This window comes from Echiichthys vipera, assembly GCF_963691815.1.
Source record: "Echiichthys vipera genome assembly, chromosome: 2".
In the NCBI taxonomy this organism is placed as follows: Eukaryota; Metazoa; Chordata; class Actinopteri; order Perciformes; family Trachinidae; genus Echiichthys; species Echiichthys vipera.
The window spans coordinates 25791793-25815002 of record NC_139827.1 but is presented as its reverse complement, the minus strand read 5'-3'; the positions used below and the strand labels follow the sequence as shown (position 1 = coordinate 25815002).

Genomic DNA, 23210 nt, shown 5'->3' with positions numbered 1-23210 from the left:
GACATGTGATGCCAGACAGAGACGATGCATCGACACAAAAGCTTTTTGTATATGTTGTGGTTTCTCATGCAAACATGGGTGTGACTGGCTTCTGACATTAAAAACAAACTGAAGTGCACCTGTGTATTTCGGTGCAGGTGTATCATGAATGAAGCTGTGATGAGCGAAAATGCATTTGCATCGATGAATGTGTTTACGAGACTCACCTGCAGCTGTGATCCTTTGGGTTTCCCTGCAGCGAGGCGGCAGCCCTGGCCAGGCCCATCCGCGAGAAGGTATGGAAGTACGTGAGCTGCGTGTCCGACAGAGTGGTCACGCCATCTGGCTCGTCGTACATGCTTTCCCAGTATGAGTTTAGGCCCTGCATTCCTTGGGGAAATGGTCCAAACAGGTAGGCATCCAGCTGGTTCACTATCTCCTGGTTTACGCTGGCTTCAAACTTCCTGGCAAAGAAGGTGGGCCGCACCGTTTGCTGCAGAGGGAGAGGGAGGGGAACATAACAGAAAAGCAGGGAGGGAAGAGATAAAGAGAAGAAAAAAGGGAGAAGATTAGGAAATGGTGGTGTGCCAGTATGGCAGTGGAGCAGATATGTGTTGGATGTGTGGAAGTGACAGAGTGGGCAGAGAGAAGAAAGAGCAGGTAGAGTAGAGGTGGTGGAAGGTAGAAGATAAGAAAAGAGGATACCCAACTTGTGTTCCCTATGTCAGTGGTCCTCACAAGGAGTCACTCACAAGATACAAGTGTAGAAGACTTGTAGACTTATAGAAGTGTACTCAAATGATTTAGCATTGCACTTCCTGCACCCTCCAAGACATTCCCCCTTTGAGGAAACATGTCTTTGCAGGCACAATGTGACACCTCTTAGGCACCAGTACTTTGCTTTTTCCTTTTCTGTATTCATCCATCCATTCATCATCTATTTTCTCAATAGTTTCTTGTATTTGTCGCTCTGTCTGGCCTCCTCCACTCCAACTATGTCTTTCTCACCATCTCTGTCCCTGCCACACTGTTGCTTGTGTGGTTGATGGTGCATCATGAAATCTGCCGCCTCCACAGCTTTGGCCTTCACACAAAGGCATCTTTTCAGTCCCAGACATGAAACTATTTGCAGATACCGCCACCCAGCACCGCACACCTCGGTGCTACCTGTTAAACAAAAGGAGACCTAACCGAGAACACTTTATTCTCATGCGGTAGCAACGACTGCAGGATGTTGGTGCGGCTTGATGCGGTATCGGATTATGCGTTAACCCTCTGTGATCTGATACAGGTATCAGATGAAACATGAAGGGACGGAGGCTTTAGTTTTGACAAATTCCCAGATTTTTGTGCGTTCTGACATTCCCCCGGTGCAGTCAGATGAAAGTACTAACCTGTCACAGCCTGTCGTTCCAACACACTTCCCAGATGCACTTCATTCTGAGAAACATTACTGAGACATGCACAGAGACAAAAGGCACATCGCCACTCTCCTTCTTCAGAACAACCCCCTCCCCTGGCGAGGGGAAACCAAATTTAAGCCTCCTTTACTCCTCTGTACTTCCCCAGTGCTAAGGTTCAAAGGGAAACTCTGATCGTGCACTCAATGGGATATTAAGTCCTATTAATACTGGGGCCTGGCTGGCTTTTGGAAGGGCTGCTTTGTTCCCGCGGTTGGACTTCACTGATACCAGGGTGCCAACCAGACGCAAAAGCAGTGCCAGGCTGAACCGCCAGAGACTGAGGCGAGGCAGACGGCAGACGGGTCTGGCGGAGGGAGAAACTGAGGTCAGCTCTGACTGGTATGTGAAGGACAGGAGAGACATGTGAGTCACGGCACTTAAAGGATATGACTCAAAGTGATATTTAACTGTGGCAGAACATTTTCTCTTTTGTACCGCAGCTTTTACTTTTTTTTTTAGGAGCACATTAAAAGTCACACTGCTACACTGACTTTCTCTGGGGTCCTGGAGTCACTGCCACTCATTCACTTTCATTCTGAAAAGCTAACTAACCCTTCACTCCTCTAATACTAAGGCAAAGAGGATCTAATTACTATTCATCCAGCCCCCCCCCCCCCCCCCCCTCAGGGTCGTACTAATCGAGACATAATTTTGCCCATATTGATTGTGAAAGCTTTGGGAGCGTGCTGGCTGCTGAGGTTGGGAGGACAGACCTTGAGGCCAGAGAGTTTAGAGATTGACTGCTGCTGATTTCCCACAACATACTGAGGTGTGTGTGTGTGTGTGTGTGTGTGTGTGTGTGTGTGTGTGCTGCGAACATCTGCTGAGAGTGAGGCATTCTTTTCATTTTTATTTTTGTATGTTTGTAGGTTTATTTGTCTCTGACTGACATCTGCTGGAAGATATGGAGCTTTATCTGAGTTAAGCCCAGTGTGTGTATTTATCAAACTACTAAAAGGGACATTTTGCAAAGTTTGACAGTAATATTTCAGCACAGCATTTAGAGGTTCCCAGGATTTGCTCAGGACTCGGTAGAACAGCCTTCTCTTATTTTGCATCCTAGTCATGGAATAACCTTCAGAGCACACTACAGCTTAATGATTTTGTCTCCCTGGGAGGGTTCAAACCTCTGACAAAAAACTGTCTAACTGAAGAATGCAATTGCTATTCCTAAACTGTATTTTGTAATTTGTATCTGTTTTCTGTGTTCAACATTAAATAAATGTTCAATCAAAAGAAGCAGCATGCCACATTGTATTTCAGCACACATATTGTTTTTGTATGGGACAAATAAACCTTTGAATTCTGGGATATTGTATTACTTTTCTTATCACATGCATGAGGGGTGTAAAAAAACGACTAAAGCAGATATAGATTTGGTTTGCTACCTCTTTCTGTGCATCTTTCCTGTCTGCATTTGTCTGTCACACTACTGTCAATTGTCCTTAAATGTTTTTAACTGATCTGATTTTTACCTTCTCTACTTGCAGCAAGCTTTCTTTTAAATTCCATTGTGGCACTCTTCTTTAATCCTTACAAACACGATGCTACCTGTTGTTGGGCGGCAGTAGTTCAGTCCATGGAGGGTCATGGGTCCACACGCCAAGTATGGAATACTCCTGGATACTGCTGACATTTAAGGCACAGAACCCCACAACTGTTCGGGTTGCTGTCCATGAGCAGCCCCCTCGCTTTGACATCTCTCAATTCAATGCACATGTAATGTATAGGTCTTGTTTGCATGTGTGTGTATATTGGGCATGCGTGTGTTATGTGTAAAAATAATTTAACTTAATTTTAGCTTCTAAAATTAATAAAGTATGTCTTCTTCTTAATACCTATTGGAGATATAGAGAATGAAAAATATAGCCCGTGTTGGGCAAATACATGTGTGTGACTGGTTATACCTCTCTGAACGTAAATGTTCCTGTCAGTAGGAGTAAGTCACTCAATAAATGCACAAATAAATGCACAAAAAATTCTTTAGAGAATTCCTAAATGTGATCCTTGGACAATATAGGCCCTGACCTAGCAATGGCACTAGCTCTGCTTTTGGCCTCTTGTTTGATCAAAGAAAGTTGCCAAGCAAAAAGGGATTTTCTCCACACTGTTTGTAATTACCTGGAAGCGGTGGAAGTCTGCAGGCTTGAAGTCATTAGGGGAGCATCCGCACCAATCAACGATGTGTTTGTACTGGCACTTGCAGCCCAGTTTGCGGTTCCAGTTGGTGATGCGCAGGTTGTTATCCACCATGCTCTCACAGTGGGCGCTGTTCTCCAGCACCGTGTGGAAGAACGACTGAGTATTGAGGAACAGGATTGAGAGACAGAGGAAGATTAATTGTATACGTTTTATTTTTTTTCAGCATTCAATTCACAGAGTGGAAATGGAATCGCAGTGGTGACTAGAGATTCATACAATAAACCAATTTCGCAACGGAGATCATTCAGTTCTCATCCAATCATTGTATATGGTTCGAAAGTCAGCCTTTATAAAGTGAATATTGCCTTCACTTTATTATTTTATGGCCACCTCTGAAGTTTTTTCCTTCTTTTTTTCCTGCACATCTAACACAGCGATGAAGAGAGAACAGTTTCTATACGCGATGCAGTGTAAGTACAAAGCAGCGCTCACCTGTCACTCAAAGGGTTAAAAAAAACTTGAATGGTTAGTGTGTGTGTGTGTGTGTGTGTGTGTGTGTGTGTGTGTGTGTGTGTGTGTGTGTGTGTGTGTGTGTGTGTGTGTGTGTGTGTGTTACCTCGGCTGGAAGAAGAGTGTAGGCATAGAAGCGCTTCATGTTGGTGACCAGGTCATCCTTGGAGTTGATGACATATTCTATGAACATGCGGTTGAGAAGGAACCAATCAGATCCACCGTCCACAGAGATGCCTTCTGGGATTTTACGATCACCCAGCCTCCACATGTGGGTGTCGCACTCAAAGAAGAGACGATCCAGACCCTGCTTACGGATAAACCTATTGAGCACACAAAGATACGGTTATAGCACTGACTATAGAATAGAATTAAATATACAACACAGTGTATTCATTATTTGTGAGTTTGCATGGCAGGAAAAAAGCTATTATATGCTGCAACATGCAGCTGAATTGCTTTCTCTCCTGTGTTTATGACTTAATAACACGTGAGAAAAACATTTTACCGAGTGACTTTTTTTGTTGTCAGGATAACTTTTATGAGTTATTTCCCAAGATCAGTTAAAATGGGTGAAAAACGGTTTGGCTGTGGATTTTTTTTGTTTTTCATCAGGATGATATGAAAGTTTTTTCTTTTTTTTTAATCAGTAAAACTGGTGAAAAATGTTCTGGCAGATTTTTTTTGTCAGGATAAAAAAAAAGGCTATTTTAACCCGGGTACAAATGTACACTCTTGTACCCGGATGTTGGTAGACAACAATGGCATTTCTACCCATTTTTTGCCTAACCCCAACCAAAGAGTTTTGTAGTCGAAATCTAACCAAACTGTATAAAATAATAAGTCAACAAAATTTTAAATTATGTCTAATCCAGGCTGGATTAGAACTATGTTTTCTCAGGTTAAAGTCCAGTGCTTAAGCCACTCACCCACAGTCAGCTACAACAACACTGTTTGGGGCAGATTGCATGGCAAAGGCTATTTTCACCAAGGTGTAAATAGACACTCCAGATCATTTTTCAGTCTCTTATTTCATGAGTGAAAAAAAAAAAAAAAAAATCCAAGTGTTTTCATACTGTCCACACTTTTCTTTCAACTGTTCTTAAGTCACAAGTCAGAAGAGAAAACAATTAAGATTAGACTTAGAAGATGGATCAGCAGAAAAATATCTCAGTTGGCTCTCAGGGCTTCTGCACAGGAGGCCCTTGTTGACTTCAGTGAACATTCACCTCTTTCAGTAGGAAACACAACGTTTGAGTGTTTAAAATAAAAACAGGGTGAAATCTGAATCAGCTCCTTCTAAAAGAAGAAATGAGCTAAAAAAAAGAAAGAAAAGGATACACACAAAAATATGCACAGGTAGACACAACTCAGTTGCTAAAGAGATTAAAGATTGATCATTTTAAACAATAACTGTGGTCCAAACATTACTCTCCTGTCTCCTGTCCTTGGCTTTAAATGATTTGAGAAATTTGTTGTTTTCACTTATCACTCCACACTTTTATCCGCAACACGAAGAGTGACACCCTGCATACATAATGGATGGTGTTATTCTTGTGAACGTATCAAGTGTTAGGTTGGGGGAGTCAAGTTCAGGTCAGATTGTTCCCTCTGTTACCTGAACAAGACAAACACTGTTGATGCATTGACCTTGTGGCTCACACGCACAAACATGTGCAGAAGACACTCTAGAAATGCACTTGTGCATTTTTCAGTTAGCTTCAACCATCCACACATACAGTACGCATTTGGTAGTGGATTAACAAGATCATTATTGTTGCTAAAGATTGAATACAGCAGGAACAAAACAGTTTCACTCCCATCAAACAGTGCTGAATAAAATACTGTTAACTGCAAATAGAAAAAGGTACTGCTGAGTCATACTGACTCATGCATCCATGCTGGTTGATTTTTTATTTTATTTTTCATGTGTTTCTGGGATAATTTTGCCCAAAGTGTTAGGTGATGACTGGTTTGTTGCGGGGGTGTGATGAGGCAGAAAGTAGAGGGCAGCAGGGTGGCACCAGCAGAAAAAGGCATTCTGGCAGCGACCTCGCAGGCTCAGCCCACCAAGAAGGTTAATTAATGAAGCCACAGATGGGAGCTAATTGTATTATGATTCAGTGACCACGCCGTGCTGGCAGGAGTACGCTGTGTGTGTGCACTTAGGTGCTGCTGTGTGTGAGTAAGACAGACAAAGATAGCTAGTCAGAGAGAAAGAGAAAGGTTGGAGTGTTGCGAGGAAGATTCAAATGAGGTTTGAAAAATTTACATCTCACCTGGCATTGTCTCTGCCATGAGACTTGATGAAATTCATGTCTCGGTATTTGGACAGGAAGGCCACCAGCTGGTTGTTGGTCCTGTAATGGAAGAAAATGACTTACTCTTGACGGGGAAACATATGGTGAGACCTAGCTGGAACACTGATTTTCAGTGCAGTACATGTTAAAGGTATGGTGTGAGCTTTGGAGGAAGATTATGCAAATTACTCCATCTGTTACTGTTTGCTATAAAAAAGTTCCATAAAAACACAGTTAAATAAAATAAAAGTTATTTTCCTTTCTTAATGGTTCAGTTATCCATTGTAAAATGCTAAAGATAATTAAAATGTAATCAAAACCCTTCTCATTTCTCCTCCTGTAAAATGTTTAATACATTTGATGACATGAACATCAGGGCGTGTACATAAATGTATCCAATCAAATGTGATTTGGGGCGACTCCATAATGTTGCCCATCAAATAAACCCGCTCTTGACTATTAGCTCATGATGTGTAGCTAGCAGAGCCATGTCATGGGTCAGAGGTGTGCGTTTGGATCTCAGTCTGCAAAAACTTTGTCTAATTAATTAATTTCTCCCTCGTCCTTCCGTGTTCTACATCATATTTTACACAAGCAAAAGATGCTCTAACTTCCTTTTCACTGTGACTTTAAAGACCTTGAAAATATATTTTCTCAATTAAATCATTACCATGAGTAATGGGGTCCTACATGAACATACACTCCAAAGTTCAAACTGAATTCACTGGTTAGAAGTTCTCATATGGAGAAGGTAATGTCACGTAATTCCATGCACCAATCGGGGTTGAAGGGATAGTTCAGATTTTGAAGTGGAGTTGTATGAGGTGCTTATTAATGGTCGGTCTTATCCATAGTATTATCTAGAGTAGATGGTAGTCGGCACGCCCCCCAGTTTGGAGAAGCGAGCAGGAGTCCCAACACAGAAAAACAGATTTTAGCCAAAAAGGCAGGCAAAAAAAATCGTCAGTTTAACACTTTTTTGGGGAATATCTTCACCACTTTATCTTGTCATCAGACAGCCCTTTCTGACAGAGAAATGAAGTCGTTACATTTCTTGAAATCACACTTTGCATACAGTTGAATACAGGACTGAGATTGGCCCCAAACTAGTTGTCATGTTAAAAGTGATGCTGGTACATACATGTGTTCAAGGTGAGCACAGAGAAACCTTCCTCCATCAGTAGGTGAATGTAAAAACAAACTCAACACAGACATCATTCTCCACAGTGAAGCTCAAAAATCAAAAAGGGGAAGTCAAATAAGCAAACACACATTTTGATTGTAGGGAGGGGGGGGGGGGGGTTCATGTTATGGAGTAATGCTTCAGATTTGCGTCTTTAAGTCACAATTGAAGACCTCGGCTGCTCTCAGTGTCAGCCCCTCGGTCCCTTCACGCTGTTAAAAACTATTTAGCATTATACAAAAGATTGTGCTTTCCACAAATTTGATGAATGACTTCATGCTGCTCTTACATTATAGCACAGTCTACTCCCTCATACAGAGGCCAGACAGGCTAAAAGCTTTGCTCTCCAGGCTTCGGCTCTGACATTTCATCTGTGGTGGAGCTTTTCATGACGGCTTGGCTTGCCTTTCGAAAAGAGCAGCGAGGCCCTGGTAAAAAGCTCAAGGATCATTGGGGGGAGGGACAAGCGCATATTAATGTCATTTTCTCTTCAAGGAGCAATTTCACAGCCTGGGGGGCTTATCTTAGGAGGTCCTGAGCCATAAAGCCTAACTGATGATGTGCTGCGCACACAGACACAAGCAGTCTTCTGTCTCTACTTCCCACACACGCACACACACATGCACAAACGCTGTGTATCTGCTAGTATGCACACCGACAAAGCAATATACATGCACAGAGACACACAAGTGCTTGTAGGCATGCAGCCACGCACACACACAGAGCGAGGGGAATTCATGTCAAGCTCCAGATTTGCCACCTGAGTGGTCACCCCGTCCACTGGGTCTAGTTTGCTTACTGTCAGCCCTGTGGCTGCTCTGTCTCACAGTGGTATTCACACGCACACATTACTGTAACACACACACACACACACGCACGCACGCACGCACGCACGCACGCACGCACGCACGCACGCACGCACACACACACACACACACACACACACACACACACACACACACACACACACACACACACACACAACACACACTACTAAGAGTTTTAACCCTACTTGGTACCTACAAAATGTGCACATTTTTAATATCATAGCCACTTCATTATTATGCCACTAACTTTCATAGTCGTACTGTTGAATTAATAATGTGCCTTTTTATAATGCAAAATTTAAATACACCATTTCTAAGGGGAATTCCAGTGGATTACAGTTTATTAACGCACACTCAGAAGAGATATGGATCATGAATGTATCACCTTTGTCCTGGAAAAAAAGCTCTGTAACTTAATTTAAAAATCCTGTTTGTTATACACGTCATATATGTAGGTCATTTTCATATCTCAATAATGATGAATAATGATCACAATATAGCATGTTTCCTAGTAATTCAATAATCAGTCAATTAAATAACCCAATGGTAAAGCCTTATTTTTGTATTGTCCTGAGTGAATAAAATCCTTGATAAATTAGAAGTACTGAGTATTTTCTCATTTAATTAATAACTTTGATCTAAAATGATCATAACATGCAAAGATCAGAACATAAAGTGTCATCCAAATGACGTAAATGTTGTTGCAATGAAGTTTGGCCATTGTTTTTCCAATTCCACGTTATGAACAATATTGAAAATATACATGATCATTTTGATAACGTTTTGACAATCATCATATTGCAGAGCCCTAATATGAGATGCAAATTTTTACTCGAGACGGAGATGACAAAGTAAAAAAGATTAGAGGACAGACCGCCTGCAGCCAGTTATTGGCTCACAAAGCTCAGACTTCTTAAAAGCTGTTGTAAAGTCTATGAAAGGGGCTTCAAAAGAAAATAAAAGAGGTAACAGTAAGGAGACTGTGTAGATAAAAGCTGGGAAAGAGGGTAGTACTCTGACAAAGCAAGCGTGTAACTCATCCTCTGGACAAACACACGCACCCACACACAAAAACACACAAGCACACACACATAGTATATCTCCCCCTGGGCACACAGCCCCTCTGCTGAGGGGCTCTGGGTTTGCCTTTGAGAGCCATCCATGCGGCAGGACAGACATTATCAGGGAATTAGAGGGGAAATAATGCTTGTCTCCAGTCCCACTGATAACAACAGCAGTAGTCAGGGCAGCGTGGGGCAGGGAAGTCCCCCCTTTTTAGAGGGTGCGCAGTATGGTCAGAATGGAAAAAAAGTGCCATTTGGAAAGCCTGGCCAAAAATATTGTAACGGAAAGCTACTTTAAGAAAAGGCTGGTGTAGATTCACAACACATGTTTTAAGCTGTTTAAACGTCAGCTGGCCAATCACGTATCGTACCGGGTATGAATGTCAGATTGTGGAAAGTAATAGAAATGGTCGAACACAGCCCCCTGACATCAGATAGGTGTGGTGGTGGGGTGGGTCTCCAAAGCTATTCGCCCATCCGACATCTGATGAAGCACACCAGCAGCTTAACACATGGTTGCATTTGCAGTCCAGCCAGAGTGAGGCATCTGCTTATTCCAACATGTTTTTCTGTGCTGCAGTGTGCTATAGTAAGTACATAATGATAATGTGATGCTGAGGTGTTTATTTCTGAGGGAGAATGTCTCTTTTCGACTGATCCCATTGCCAAAGAAATCAGAAAGGATTATCGTCGACGAAACAGCTGAATGGGTTTGAGCTCTTTGCTTGAGGATACAGGAGTAGCACGGATGCTCCCTCTCACTCGAGCTTGAACCCAGGTCTGCCACTTAAAAGGACCACATTCACAAGTTCAACTCAGTAAATATGTAGAGTGTAGACTTGGTCAAATTCAAGCTGTGGTTGCAAATGCAATTTCTAGGCAAAGATACAAGGGTCCCTCTTGTTCCCCTACCCTAACTGCATATTCTCACTCCCTCGCCACTCCGTGTCATTTCTGCCTTTTGGTTCCCTCACTCGCTCCATCAATCGTTTCGTTTCCCAACAGATGGAGCTTAAAACCTCCACTGTCAGCCCTTTTCTCAACATCACCCTCATGCAAATGAGTAGGCAAAAGACGGGAAGAAAACAGTGTATCGGTGCATGCACTCTCAAATACCTTTAATCATGCACTGACAGACAGGCATACAGACAGGATAAACACGCACACATGTACACAGACAGTTGCTGAAACATATGTAGACGGCAAGACATACACTCACACTAGTGGAGAAACACTGACACACACACGCACGCACGCACGCACGCACGCTCGCTCGCACGCTCACACACCCACACACACACACACACAAACACACAAAACACACAGACAGCATGTCGGCACAGACAGCATGTCAGCACAGCAGCGTTCATCGATATGGTGAAAACAACCAAACACAAGACTGAACCCGTCTATGAACAAAATCCACATTTGTCCCTGCATCTTAGCTCCAGCTGTGGAGACATCGCATCCAGCTTACTTTTACCCAGTGGCCATTACTGCTTGTCTAAATTCAACTGGTGGACATCTGGCTGCGCAGAAGAGATAACTCTCTCCTTAATAGGAGGATTTTAATTGGCTGCTGCAGAGCTACATCAAAAACCCAGCAGACCCTTAACTCCCAGAGGGACCATAAACTCACATAAAAAAAAGTAAAAGTCACAAGATTTCTCCTCCAACAGGCTATTTCCATGACTTCATGTCCAGTTCATGTAGACTTTGTGGGTTTAATGACCTTTTACAGCCTCTTAGAAGGGGTGTTTTGGAGTAGAGAGATGCTTTTTGGACCGTACAGTACACAGCAGGCTTGGAAAGTCAATAGGTATTGACCCTGGGCAATTAAATTGTAATCACTTCAGCATGTAACCCCATTGAATGGAGTGCAAGCAAGTAAGCAGGGACTTGGAGAAGAAGGTTTAAATGAATAGTGAGAAAAGTCGTTCTACGGTACTTCATTGATCTCTTTGGTTTGGAGCGACTCTTTATTTAAAGCTCATATTGAACTGCAGGCGTCCAGACCAGTGTGCATTGAATTTCTTCCGTATAGGATTAGAGAGAATTGTCACCTACATTACTGTAGATGCCTACCTTACACCTAACTTTGTTTTCTTACAGGACAATTTTTAAAGAAATGTCTCCCCTCCTAAACTTTACTGAACTTCCCGTCCTGTGAGATCCATCTTTGTTACCTGATGGGGTAGTCAGCAGCACTGAGGTTGATGAAGAAATCCCAGCTCCAGTCCCTCATAGCCAGCAGGTCAGCCATACTGCGAAGATACATGGTGAGCAGACTGGCACCACCCCAGATGGTGGCCATGCGCCAGGGTGTCACCCTCACATTCGGATACTGGGCAGCCAAGGCATGCACCTGCCTGTGCAGGTAGTTAGAACGCTAAAACAAAGGAAGTGATCACATGATGATTAATATTGTGTCCGATACAGAGAGATTATATTAATTTATGTACTTGGAAAACAAAAAAAAAATCAAAAGAATCGTCCATTGATAAAACAATGCACTTAAAAAGACCTTGACTGGTTTCCCTTGAACATCGTGTCTGTCAACTCTCTGTGGCTCACCTGATCGACGTGTATGTAGTAATAGTGCGAGGTGTGGAAGATGGCTTTGAAGAGGCGTTGAAACTGGCGAGAGGCGCGTCCATGGACCACCAAGACAAATGCTATTCTGACCGGTTTCAATGGAAAGCTCTCAGCAGAGTCCTCATCCCACTGGACATTAGCATTGGCTTTACCTGTGAGGTTATAAAGACAGCACTGTCTATACTTATGTCATGATACCAGTGGATATACATATGCATTGATTCTTCATCAGTACTATAATCAGAGGTTGTTTGCATGTTTGATTGCCAAATCAAATCTGTTATTTATTTGATAATCTATGAGAGGCTGCAAAAACAGCACTTAGTCACTATGATGGGGAGCTCCTATAAATATCTCTGAGGGACAAGGAAAGCAAATGCATAAGGAATACAGTTTTTTAATGATAATTAAATGTTATTCTTTTAAATAGCCATATAACAAGGTTGCTAGGCAACACGGTAAGTGGAGTGGCATGATTAGCATTTTCATAATGCAAAGTGTGCCACAGTTTGAACAAAGGAAGTATCGGTTTTATAACTACCAATCAACATTTTCTCTTGAAGTTATACAGTACGACTGTAATACGAACTTTAGGGTAAGATGGCAGAAAACGCCAACCTAAAGTACAAAGTCAATTTATTGTGAAATGAAAACATATTTGGATATGCATGTGCAAAATGATGATGCAAAACCCAACAAACTGTTGGGAGAAATAAATAGTCAGAGAAGGTAATTTAGTTGAAATAGCGCAAAAATTTAAATCTTGAAAAGCGGAGGAAGATGCCCCCGAACTAAAATGAACTAAAACTAACTAAAATCCCAACCTTAACCCATTAATGGATTATCTAGAAGTTTAAGGACTTTCCTTCAGGTTAATAGTTTTTAATTCTAGATGTCTTCCTTCAGAAAGCTTACTAAAAACTTTTGCAGAGTTAGAATTCTGGATAGCTAGCAATGCTAATGGTCACTAGCTTGCTAGCTAAAAATGCTAGCTGGTAATTACTACAGTACTATACTACTACTAAGCTTATATGTTGGTCAGGATTATGCAGGAAAGAAAGGCATGCTAAAACTTAGATATTAATAAATAAATGAATATATAATTTTAAAAAAGTCTGCCTGAGCCCTGCTGTGAAGGAAAAAAGCTTAACCACGACTCACTCATCCATTTTCTTATGTGATTAAATTGGAACTATGACAATTTCAACCAGACACTATACACACTGTAACTATATCCTCATTCAGACAGGAATCCTATAAGCAATTCCACTGGGGCTTTAAGGGTGGAGTACGGTTTGACAATGTGCCATCATTCCTCTCAGGCAAAACTCCCAGAAGATGCCTTGGATTTCACACAAATGACAACAATAAGAATGAAGACATACACCACCCTGGTCGCGGCCTGCCAAGCCACTATCGAGTTAAACAATTCAAACAATCTCTGGAGAGCGACTGGTATCCTCACATGGCTCCGTTGGTGTTTTTTTTACCACTCTTAACCACTCAAAAGACAACACTTGCACTTCAAACCTGAAAAAAAATGCTTCCTCAAAGCATTCATTATCACATTGACATTGTTTGTTTTTAAATCATTTGTTGTTACAGCAAATGTGCATATTTATGAGACATGTTTGTTCACAGAATGTGCCTTAAGGAGATTAGTGACTATAATTTCGGACTTCAGTTCCCAAAAGCCTGTCTATGCTTAAAAAGTAGAGGAAGCTGAGCGAGTAGTTGGGAATATCTGTCCCCTGAGGATGCGTTTTCCTAAAAAATGCCCCTCATGGCTCCTGTCCCCGCCTGACCCTAAGATTCCTGTAATTACTCAAAATTTAAAGGCAAGTGTCCTACATGCCTTCTCTTTATGAGTCGACAGGAACAGGCGAAGAAGGCCTGGTCCCTCCCGTTCAACTAATCTCATGCATTTAAATTTAAAGGCAGGTGTCCAACATGGCTTTGCTTAAAGGTTGACCACAAGGTTGGGGTTAATGACATGCTCCCTTGGCTTCGATTGGCCCCCAATTGGCCGTGGCCCCTGTCAGTCACTCATACTTCTCTCTCTCTCTCTCTCTCTCTCTCTCTCTCTCTCTCTCTCTCTCTCTCTCTCTCTCTCTCTCTGCATGTGGTGGTGTGTGTCCGTGTGTGGATGTGTGTGTGTGACAGCTCGGGGGAAATCTGCTGTGGGCCGTATCAGATTGAACAGTAATTGGTGGCCAGCTATGAAGGTTCACTGGTTTGCTTTGCACACGGATAATTGGCCAGTCACTTCACAAAGTACTTTGAGAGTGTGTGCTATGCTAGCTAGCTGAACTAATGAGCACTGCTGTGAGTGTGTGTGTCTGTGTGTGCATGTGTGTGTCAGAACTTAAAATTTTCTGTCAGTTGGATCGAGCATTTGTGTTTATCTGCGGAAGAACTTAACGTGTAGTATTTTTATGCAGCTGAAGACACCGTAGGCCTTTTTCCAAAAGAAAAAAACAGAAGCCCTCCTCTTGAACTCATCACTCTTCATCATCCTTCCCATCGCCATCAATCTTTTAAACGGCCTCTCCCTCATCTGCTATCACCCTACTCTCTTCCTCCATCATCTTGTGTAACTCCGGGCTCTTACCCACCCTCCATCTTAACTGCTCATATGAGAGGTTAGAACAAGAGCTGAGCTATATCCCAAAGGGTTTGTACCAATTGCATTTTGAAAAATGTCTCCGGGATGGCATCTGCTCCTCCATATCATCCACAGAGTCAGGTTAGCAGCAGACATATCATATCCATGGGTTTGATTTCTATGAATACAATAACATATTTAATTTCCCTTTCTTTAATCCTGTAATGACTGATTTTTTGGCCACTTAGGGGCTGAACAAACACCACACTGGACACAACACTGACATACTATCACTTCTTAAGAAGTCACCCATAGGTTTCTGAAGAACCAAAATGAAGCTCAAAGTGGGTCGCTTCGGCTGTTGCCATCTCAGTGCACAGACTTTAGTGAGCGTTCTTCTGGATGATGGTGCATCTGTTCTCCCATTTCCGGGAGGAGGAGATTGTAGTCCCTAAAAATTTTAAATTATCCACTTTCTCCAGTGAAGAGAAGAAGTTCACCACAGTTCCAGATTGTTATTGCTGCCCCAAGGGAGTAGAGAGGATACGTCATTCCTGTCTCATCATCACAGGAAATCAGTCCCACCAGATCATTAGCAAACAGATTGATCTTTACAGTGTCAGAGTGTGAATTCTGGTTGTTGGTGTATAATGGGTAAAGCAGTGCTGAGGAGACACACCCCGGAGTTCAATAAGTTTGAAAATCTATCGCAGGGATAGAGGCCCCCTTTACATGTACACGGTTATTTTAAAAAACAGAAACATTTCCCTGCATTTGGAGAAGTCGCCTCTGAAAAGGATTCTTTCTAAAAACTCTGGCCAGGGTGGAGATTTTGAAAAACTCTGGTTGCATGTCTACAGAGACATACGGCATCCGACATCAAAGTATGCGCCAGAACTTACACCTGCGTCATAGGTTCGACCTACATTTTCATTTAGTTATGGTGATCCCGGATCATTGGCTAACGTGGGCTTGAGCTTCTCTATACACTGCCACCTACAGGTTTTGCATGCTCTTTACGGCATATATACACAGTTGTGCATGATGTTATTTTTGAAAACGGAGATGGCGAAATGTCTGTTTATGATAATAGCCAGCCACATGTGTGACTATATTAAAAACCTATGATCAGGATAGAGTTATTGGCCCGGCAATCTCTAACTCTGACTGCTGTTTGGTGCTGTGCAAGTAGCATTAGAGCTGCTGAAGACAACTGCCTACTGTGGCCAAAAATGAAGCTACGAGACCAGTGAGAGTAAACCAAAAGAATCCAAGACAATGAGCTAAAGGACACTAAGCCTAACCCTCAGAGAGCTTAGAGGAGCTGGGTGCTAATTCTGTTTGTGTTTGTCACTACGAGTAAATGCGTTCACATTACACATAATTATTTCATTAGTTGTTGTAAGAAATATATTGATTATAGCAGCTTTAACTATGATTTATACACCACTCCTTTTCAGTAAAAGGCAATTAGGTTAAAGCTACATGGGTGCAAGCTTAATGCCTGCTAGTACTCCTGCTGGTGCAGCGCAGCTCACTTATATCCTTATTAACCAAGTTATCATATGGGAGGCAAAGAGATTGAATATGTTACTCCTGTATTCAATGATGCTAATACCAGAGCTATCACAATTGCTAATCTGGCCAAGGCCTCAAGGAGATCATACCAATCAAATAAAATTGAACAATTTTCTGCTAACACGGTTAGGACTTGAATTGGGATGGGAAACAGAGGACGTAAGAGAGAGAGATAACACATTGGCAGGCAGCAGGCAGGCAGACGGAGAGTAAGAAAGAAAAGTGATTTAATTTAGCTGTCGTGTTGTTACAGCCCAGCCACCAGGGAAAGTCCTTTTCAATTTCTTTGTCTCCTTTGATCAACTGTCAGTTTGAGTGGGATGGTGAGCTGCGGTATGAGATGACATGGATACTCCTAGCTTTGGTAAGGGGAATGTACAAAAGTTGCTAAGTCAAGGGGCCTCCTCGAGTTCAAATAACATGAGCGAGGGCCAGGCAGGTATGTGACTAGAACAGGCAGGATGTTTAATGGCTTTCTCCTTCGGCCCTGCTGTCCACACTGAGTTCAGTCCACTCCCATGTGTCTAAATGTGCTGTTCATTTCAACATGTTTGCTGATGCATGCTGCCCACCGATGGCAGCAGCCGAGATGGATTATGTTTACAAAATCCCAAACCAGACTGCAGATTTCCATCATTTTTTAGAGAAGAAAAAGGCCATGTGTGTGTTTGTGTGCATCTGTTTGAGAAAGAGAAAGCAGAACCAGTGTTCTGTGGCCAGCTTGACAAAACAAATGAAAATTGGAAACCAATTTGGAGAGAGTATAAGCAGCATCCCCATTTTCTACTACAATTTACACCACCAATTATACATCAGCAAAAACGAGATTTCTTGCCTTTGACAAGAATTGCGATTGCAATTACGAGAACAGGACATATTTTACCATGTACTTAAGCCCAACTGGTCAGACCACACACTTTGTACTTAGCCTTATGGATATTATGTTTCTTTTATCCTATGAAAAAACAATTGCAGAGCAGAGAGTCGTTGGAAATAATGTGAAAACAATGAAATGTCAAACTTGATGAGGAAAAGACATTGACAACCTGTCAGCATTATTGCCAATTTTTTTCTTTGTATCTTGTACTTTAGTAAGTCTGATAGAATAATCAATTGCAGCATAAACTTCCATTAGATTATCGATGTCCTGATTTTGAATACATTTTTGAAGGTTTTAAAAAAGTGATTTGAGATAAACAAAGGAACTCTTAAGAGTGGCTCTTCCGTTTTATCTATTTTTTACTGTTTTCATGAATGCTACATTTGGAAGATTGATTTATCTTCCTATATCTTACAGTATTATGAGTGCATACATTAATACATATGCTAGGCTAGAAAAGCCGTAGCATGAACACAACCTATAACCCAGATTTAGCACATTTATTAGTCCACTGAGCCAAGTCACAATACTTTGTTGACTGGCATATAGCAGGTCAACAGTAGATCTAAAATCTGGGATTCTGAAGATTAATTTGAGATGCAGTTCACCACTGTGTGTAAAGTTTATTTTTATTGTAAATCAAAATGAATTAATTTATTGAAATAAATTGTGAAAGTGTATAAGGGCTAAGTACATTATGATTTAAGTTTGATGATGCCCATTGTCATGATCACTTACGATGTTGAAGCAATTTTTTGATTTATACTATTTGTTACTCAGACTTGGTGCACAATTTAACCATTTTTACCACTCAAGAACTGATGAAAATTGAGAGCAATTCCTCCAAAGTACCACACTAAGACACCCAGATCTTAATTCTGCATTTTTTGGCAATTGGATGGCGAGCACTTCTGATGTGTAAACTGCTCGCAAACCCCCTTATTGGGGTTTAACCCCCCTACAACATACCTAGCAAAGCCATCCATCTTCTGAATGCCCTAGGTCTCTTTGTGGTTTAAAAGCTTCATGAGGCTGTGATTGTTCTAGAAGTCTTAAACAGTCATTTAAGATGAGGGCAAGTTTTAAAAAAATCCTCTCACTACAGTGCAATGGTTACTATGGGGACTAACATTATCACACATGAACACAATTGGGCTCATTGAATTCGACAAGAGTTCCAGCTTTCCATTCAAACCTAATTTATGCAATTCAAGACTGTCTGACTTTGACCTTTTGTTTAGGTACATTGTTACTTGCATCTTATTTAATTGATGTTAATTAAATTGTTTCATCGGTTTTCTGTGGTGCGATGGTAAGTGCACCATCTCACCTTTTCTCTTGTATTGTTCTTCCACATAACTAAGACTATAAAAGTGTAAAAAAAAAGGCTACATCAAAGGGAAATACATGGTCCCCGGTATAATCTCTATCTGAAAGGGTTTCTTGGACGAAAAACAATTGAGTTACTTTTTTGTACAAAACATGGTTTAGCACAACCATTTGGAACTGAATCAGATGTCCACACAATGGGAAGCTTGATAGAAATCGACCCATTCTGTGAAACAATTAGTGTGCAGAATAATAAGTGACTGCACTCACCTCATAGACATAGCCATTTGTATGAACTAAAATCAAATAATCAATCAACTTAATTATAATGATGGACTCACCCTCGAGGGGGCAGTAGCGAGTGACCTTCTCAGGCATTAACTGCCCTTCCTTGTGTCTGCAGTACACCTCGGCGATCTGTTGCCGGCACTCCTTGCTCTTGGCTCTGGATAGAGCTGAAATGGCTTCCTTTCCACTGATCTCGCACTTGGGTGGCTGGTCATAGGTCACCTCCAGTGGCGCTGCAGTCGCCTGCCTCCTGTGTGGATGCTGATGTCTGTGCTGTGACTGCACCTGCTGGGCCTGTGATGCACGGTAGTGTTGCTGCGACACTCCAGCGACAGCCTGACTACCTGGGTAGGAGGCATTGTTGCCGACCGCCAGTGGCTGGTGGCCTACAGGCAGCACTTCATTTGAGCTGCGGCCCAGACTTGGGGAGTTGTCCCGCCAGACCTGCTGCTGGGCGTGGGCCTTCTCCTGCAGATGCTCCCGCTGCTGCTTGTTGCTGGTGGCCCCAACAGACTGCCGGTGTGGCTGTGAGCGTGCACCAAAGTTACTATTGTCTATGTTCTCAAAGTCTTTGGGCACAGAGTTCTCATTGTTGCTGTCCACTCTATTTTTCTCCTTCGGCCGGTGGGAGTAATATCCATCCTGGATGAGGATAGAGAGGAACAGCAGGAGGAGGAAGAAGTGTTGGGTAAGTGGTGGGGAGTAAGAAAAGAGGAGGAGGGAGGACACAAACAAGAAAAACAAGATCAGAATTGAGTGAGCACAGTGCATAACAAATGTTGGATTAACAATCAATGTGGCATGTACGAGTGGGCAGCGCCGCGTTGAACCGTGAGGCATGAAATAAAGTACCAAGGTACTGAGTGTGAGAACTACAAGGTGCAACCTAACTGGAGGTGATGCGGGGCCGAGGGCTCTGCCGCTCTGTGCCATCATCAGATTAGCCCCTGTTTCAATTAAATTCTCACTCAAATGGGCCCAGCATTCCGTAAACAGATTACCAAGAAGGGATAAAGGGCCAGAATATGACTGAGTTTGTGTGGGTGTTTGTGTTTATGGGCCTGTGTGCATGCATGTGTACAGCTCCTTTCTCACATGAGATGTGAAGAAATTGTAGTGGTGTGGCGTGTGACTGGAAAGGCTGCACTTGTCAGCCAAGTACGTCTGCATATGTAAGATAGTGTATGTGTGTGAAAGTCTAAATGTACAATTTCCCTATCTTTCCAGCAGAATAGGCTGAAGGTGAAGGAGGGGCACAGGGGAGAGCAGGGAGAGGGAACAGGGTAGTGAGTGAAAGTGGGGAGTGCAAGGCGACGGAGCGCTGACACGAGGCACGAGTTCTGCTCTTAGAAAGCACTGGCTTGTTCCAGTGAAATGTTTCATGATGCATCAAACGGAAAACTAAGAAAGCTGTCTGGCTGCCACGCCACTGTTGCACACCTTGCCAGACACACAAAAGGGGGAGGCGGAGGGGGTAAAGTAAGGGGTGAATGAAATGACAAACAGCAGCTGAGGAAAGATAGAGCTCATAACAGTTGGGATCCCTGATGTGATTCTCCATTTACAAGACACAGAAAAGTGAAAGGAAAAGGGGGAGCGAGAGCTATAAGTGCAATGGGAGATATGTGAGGCAGAATGGAAGCGGGAGAGCTGAGAGACGCACAGGAAGCAAGTGAGATGCTATTGTGAGCCAGATGTTCAGTATGGATATGCCTTTCCCACCCCTAAAGCCAGGCGTGTTATCGGCCCATCAACCTTCCCTCGCTCCAAACACCTTGTACCAGCACAATTACAAAGGTGGCTGGATGACACACTTTCACACTAGGAGAGACAGGAGGGGGATGATATTATAGAAGTGAAACAAGGAACAAAAAAACAGGATGAAAAACAGAGGGCACAAAACAATATTGTCATTGTCAGCTCCTTTTAAGCTGCTTCCTTGGCAGTGGTCGGATTCTCACAAGGGATACCTTTAAGCTTATGCCTCTCCTCTCCTCTCCTCTCCTCTCATGTCCTCTCCTCTCCTCTCCTCTCTTGTCTCTCCTCTTCTTTCCTTCCCTTCACACTTCTCTTCACACATCCCGATTCTGCTCCGCTACTTTCACCTCTCATCCCTTCTTCTCCACATCTTGCTCCCCCTTTCCTCATCATCTGTTTTCCATTTCACGTTTCTCGCACCTTCTCCCTTTTTTCTCCTTCTCCCCTTTATTCTCAACTTCATCTCTGCTCCTACCTCTGTCATAACCTCTCACTTCCCACCCTCCTCCTTTTCTTTCCCCACTTTTATTCTTCACCCTGCCTGTTTAAACAGACCATGTTGTCTGAATGGCAGAACCTGCTAATCCTGCGTGTAACAGCTGCTTAGGCCAGTGATCACCCAAAAAGAAATCCCTACTTGCCGAGTTTCAAAAGGAATGCTTTGGGGGGTGGGGGTGCTAATCCATGCAGTGCAAGTCACTGGATGTTTGCAGAGGTAAAATGAGTCTGTGCATTCATGATTATGTGTGTACAGTGAATGCTTCTTGCAGCTTTGTTCTTCCAAAAGTGTTCACTTGTGTGTGTGTGTATGTGTGTGTGTGTTTAAGGGAAGTAATGAAGAGGCAGCATGTGTTTGCCCTAGAGACACGGATGCACTCGCTTTGAGTCCCACAGCGAGAGACATGAGAAGATGAGGGACACAGTTAAATTGGAAAAAATGCCCAAGTGAGCAAATGTTAAAAACAACAGCACCCGAATGTCCCTCAACGCATCGTGATGGAACAAATTTGCTTACAGCACATAGATACTAAATGTTTGCTGATGAAGCATTTTCAATATTTTCTTATCACCGACTTCATACTATCCAAAATATAGAAGATCTTTTTACACAGTGAGGATAAGTGAGGCTTACTTGAGGCATGTCTGTCCGTACTGTATATAACAACTAAAGGACTGATGTACGGCGGCAACAAATTATAATCTTGGTATCAATTAATTTATGTTTTCAGTAATCCTTTAGTCTTAATATGGTAAGAACACTGTAAAAAATGTCCATCGCCCTTGCGCACAGAGGTCGCTTTGTAGTGGAGGCATCCCACCTCACCTGAAATAAGGAGAGCCACAAAGGGAAAGGCAAAATTATGTCTTTTTTAGTACATTAAAAGTAACAAATCCAACCAGCACCTCTATTTCGTTTGTTTAAACCTTGTAAAAAGACTTGAGCTTTCAACCAGCTGGAAGTTTCTGTTCCCACTCAAGATATCCAATTCATCCAATCATCCAATTCTTGGCAAGAAAGTGAATAATTATTTTTACTAAATTGTCAACCTGTAAATTTATGTTTTATGGTGAACAAGCAAGCAGTTACACTACAAGGCCACATATAGATTATTTTCTAGCAACTAAACTTCAAACAAGACAAGAATCTGAATCAGCTCAGCAGGTGACATTGGTTGATTGATCACAGCATATGTTTGCTCACAGTAATTAATTAGAGAAGCACATCGAAATCAGTCACAATCGGAGCCAATGACAGATATTTAATTCACAATCACAGACAAAAGCAGCAAATCAGCTCATTTGAGGAAGCTGGAAGCAGCAAATGTTTAAAGAAATGAGTCATCAATTACTCGACTACTAAAATCAACTTACTGATTAATCAACTAATTATTTCAGCGTGAGACTTCTGCATTTCAAACTACGTATTTGAATGCCTCCCAGCTGGCTGTAATGGTTTTCATCTGGGTAAAAAAAAGCAAAAGGCCTCACAAAGATGTTGATTAGTTGCAAATTAATTGACACGGATAAGAGTTGAGGTTAGCCCCATGTGGCCCTGAAGTGAAAATGAGTAGTATTTGTAAACTGGCGCTGAGGAGATTTCTCTGGATAAACCATCTTCACACTGTGCTCCTCCTCCTGTGACCAAAGGACTCCAGTCGCTGTGTTGCTCTTTAATCTCAGGGCCCAGGCTCTAAGCAGGAAGCCGTGGGGTACAGAATTAATAGTGGTGGCAGCCATTGAAGGTAGGCACTTCGTTGGACTGCAGATGAGTCTGGGAGCTGGCGGTAGCTATCGATTGTTATAGGGGATATGTTTTCTACTCCCCGGGAGTGTCGAGGAGGCCGTGCCAGGATTGCCTGGCATGCGGTGTGCTCGTTGTGAACACTCACACACAAACACACAAATACACAGCCCTCCCAGAGCTCTGTTGAGGAGTGTGAAAAAGCAGAGGGGGTAAACCCTAATATCATCCATCACTGGTAGGTACATTTAGAGAGAGGCCTTTGGGGCTAGGACTTTCAGCACCCCCTTCGGTAATGGTTTAGTCCATTTCTCAATACAAATCTGGCCCTTTCCACCCCCCCCCCCATTTCCTCAGCCACAGGGGGGAAATATTTCACCTGTCCTTTTTCTCTCTTTCCTTCTCCCTCCCTTCTTCTCCATTCCCCACAATCTCCTGTGCAGCAGAGAAAAAAAAGCACATATCTC

At 42.5% G+C, this 23210-nt stretch overlaps 1 protein-coding gene across 1 annotated transcript in view; it reads right to left on the bottom strand.

Annotated features, from left to right (window-relative positions):
- Nucleotides 1-23210, bottom strand: part of xylt1 (xylosyltransferase I) — a gene marked incomplete at its 5' end in the record, with an annotated part of 90318 nt that overhangs the window by 20811 nt on the left and 46297 nt on the right. The window contains 7 exons of the mRNA XM_083929591.1: nucleotides 207-472; nucleotides 3564-3740; nucleotides 4201-4417; nucleotides 6374-6454; nucleotides 11655-11857; nucleotides 12043-12215; nucleotides 18797-19385. Coding sequence (XP_083785717.1) covers nucleotides 207-472; nucleotides 3564-3740; nucleotides 4201-4417; nucleotides 6374-6454; nucleotides 11655-11857; nucleotides 12043-12215; nucleotides 18797-19385 — 1706 coding nt within the window. The remainder of the gene's footprint in view (nucleotides 1-206; nucleotides 473-3563; nucleotides 3741-4200; nucleotides 4418-6373; nucleotides 6455-11654; nucleotides 11858-12042; nucleotides 12216-18796; nucleotides 19386-23210) is intronic.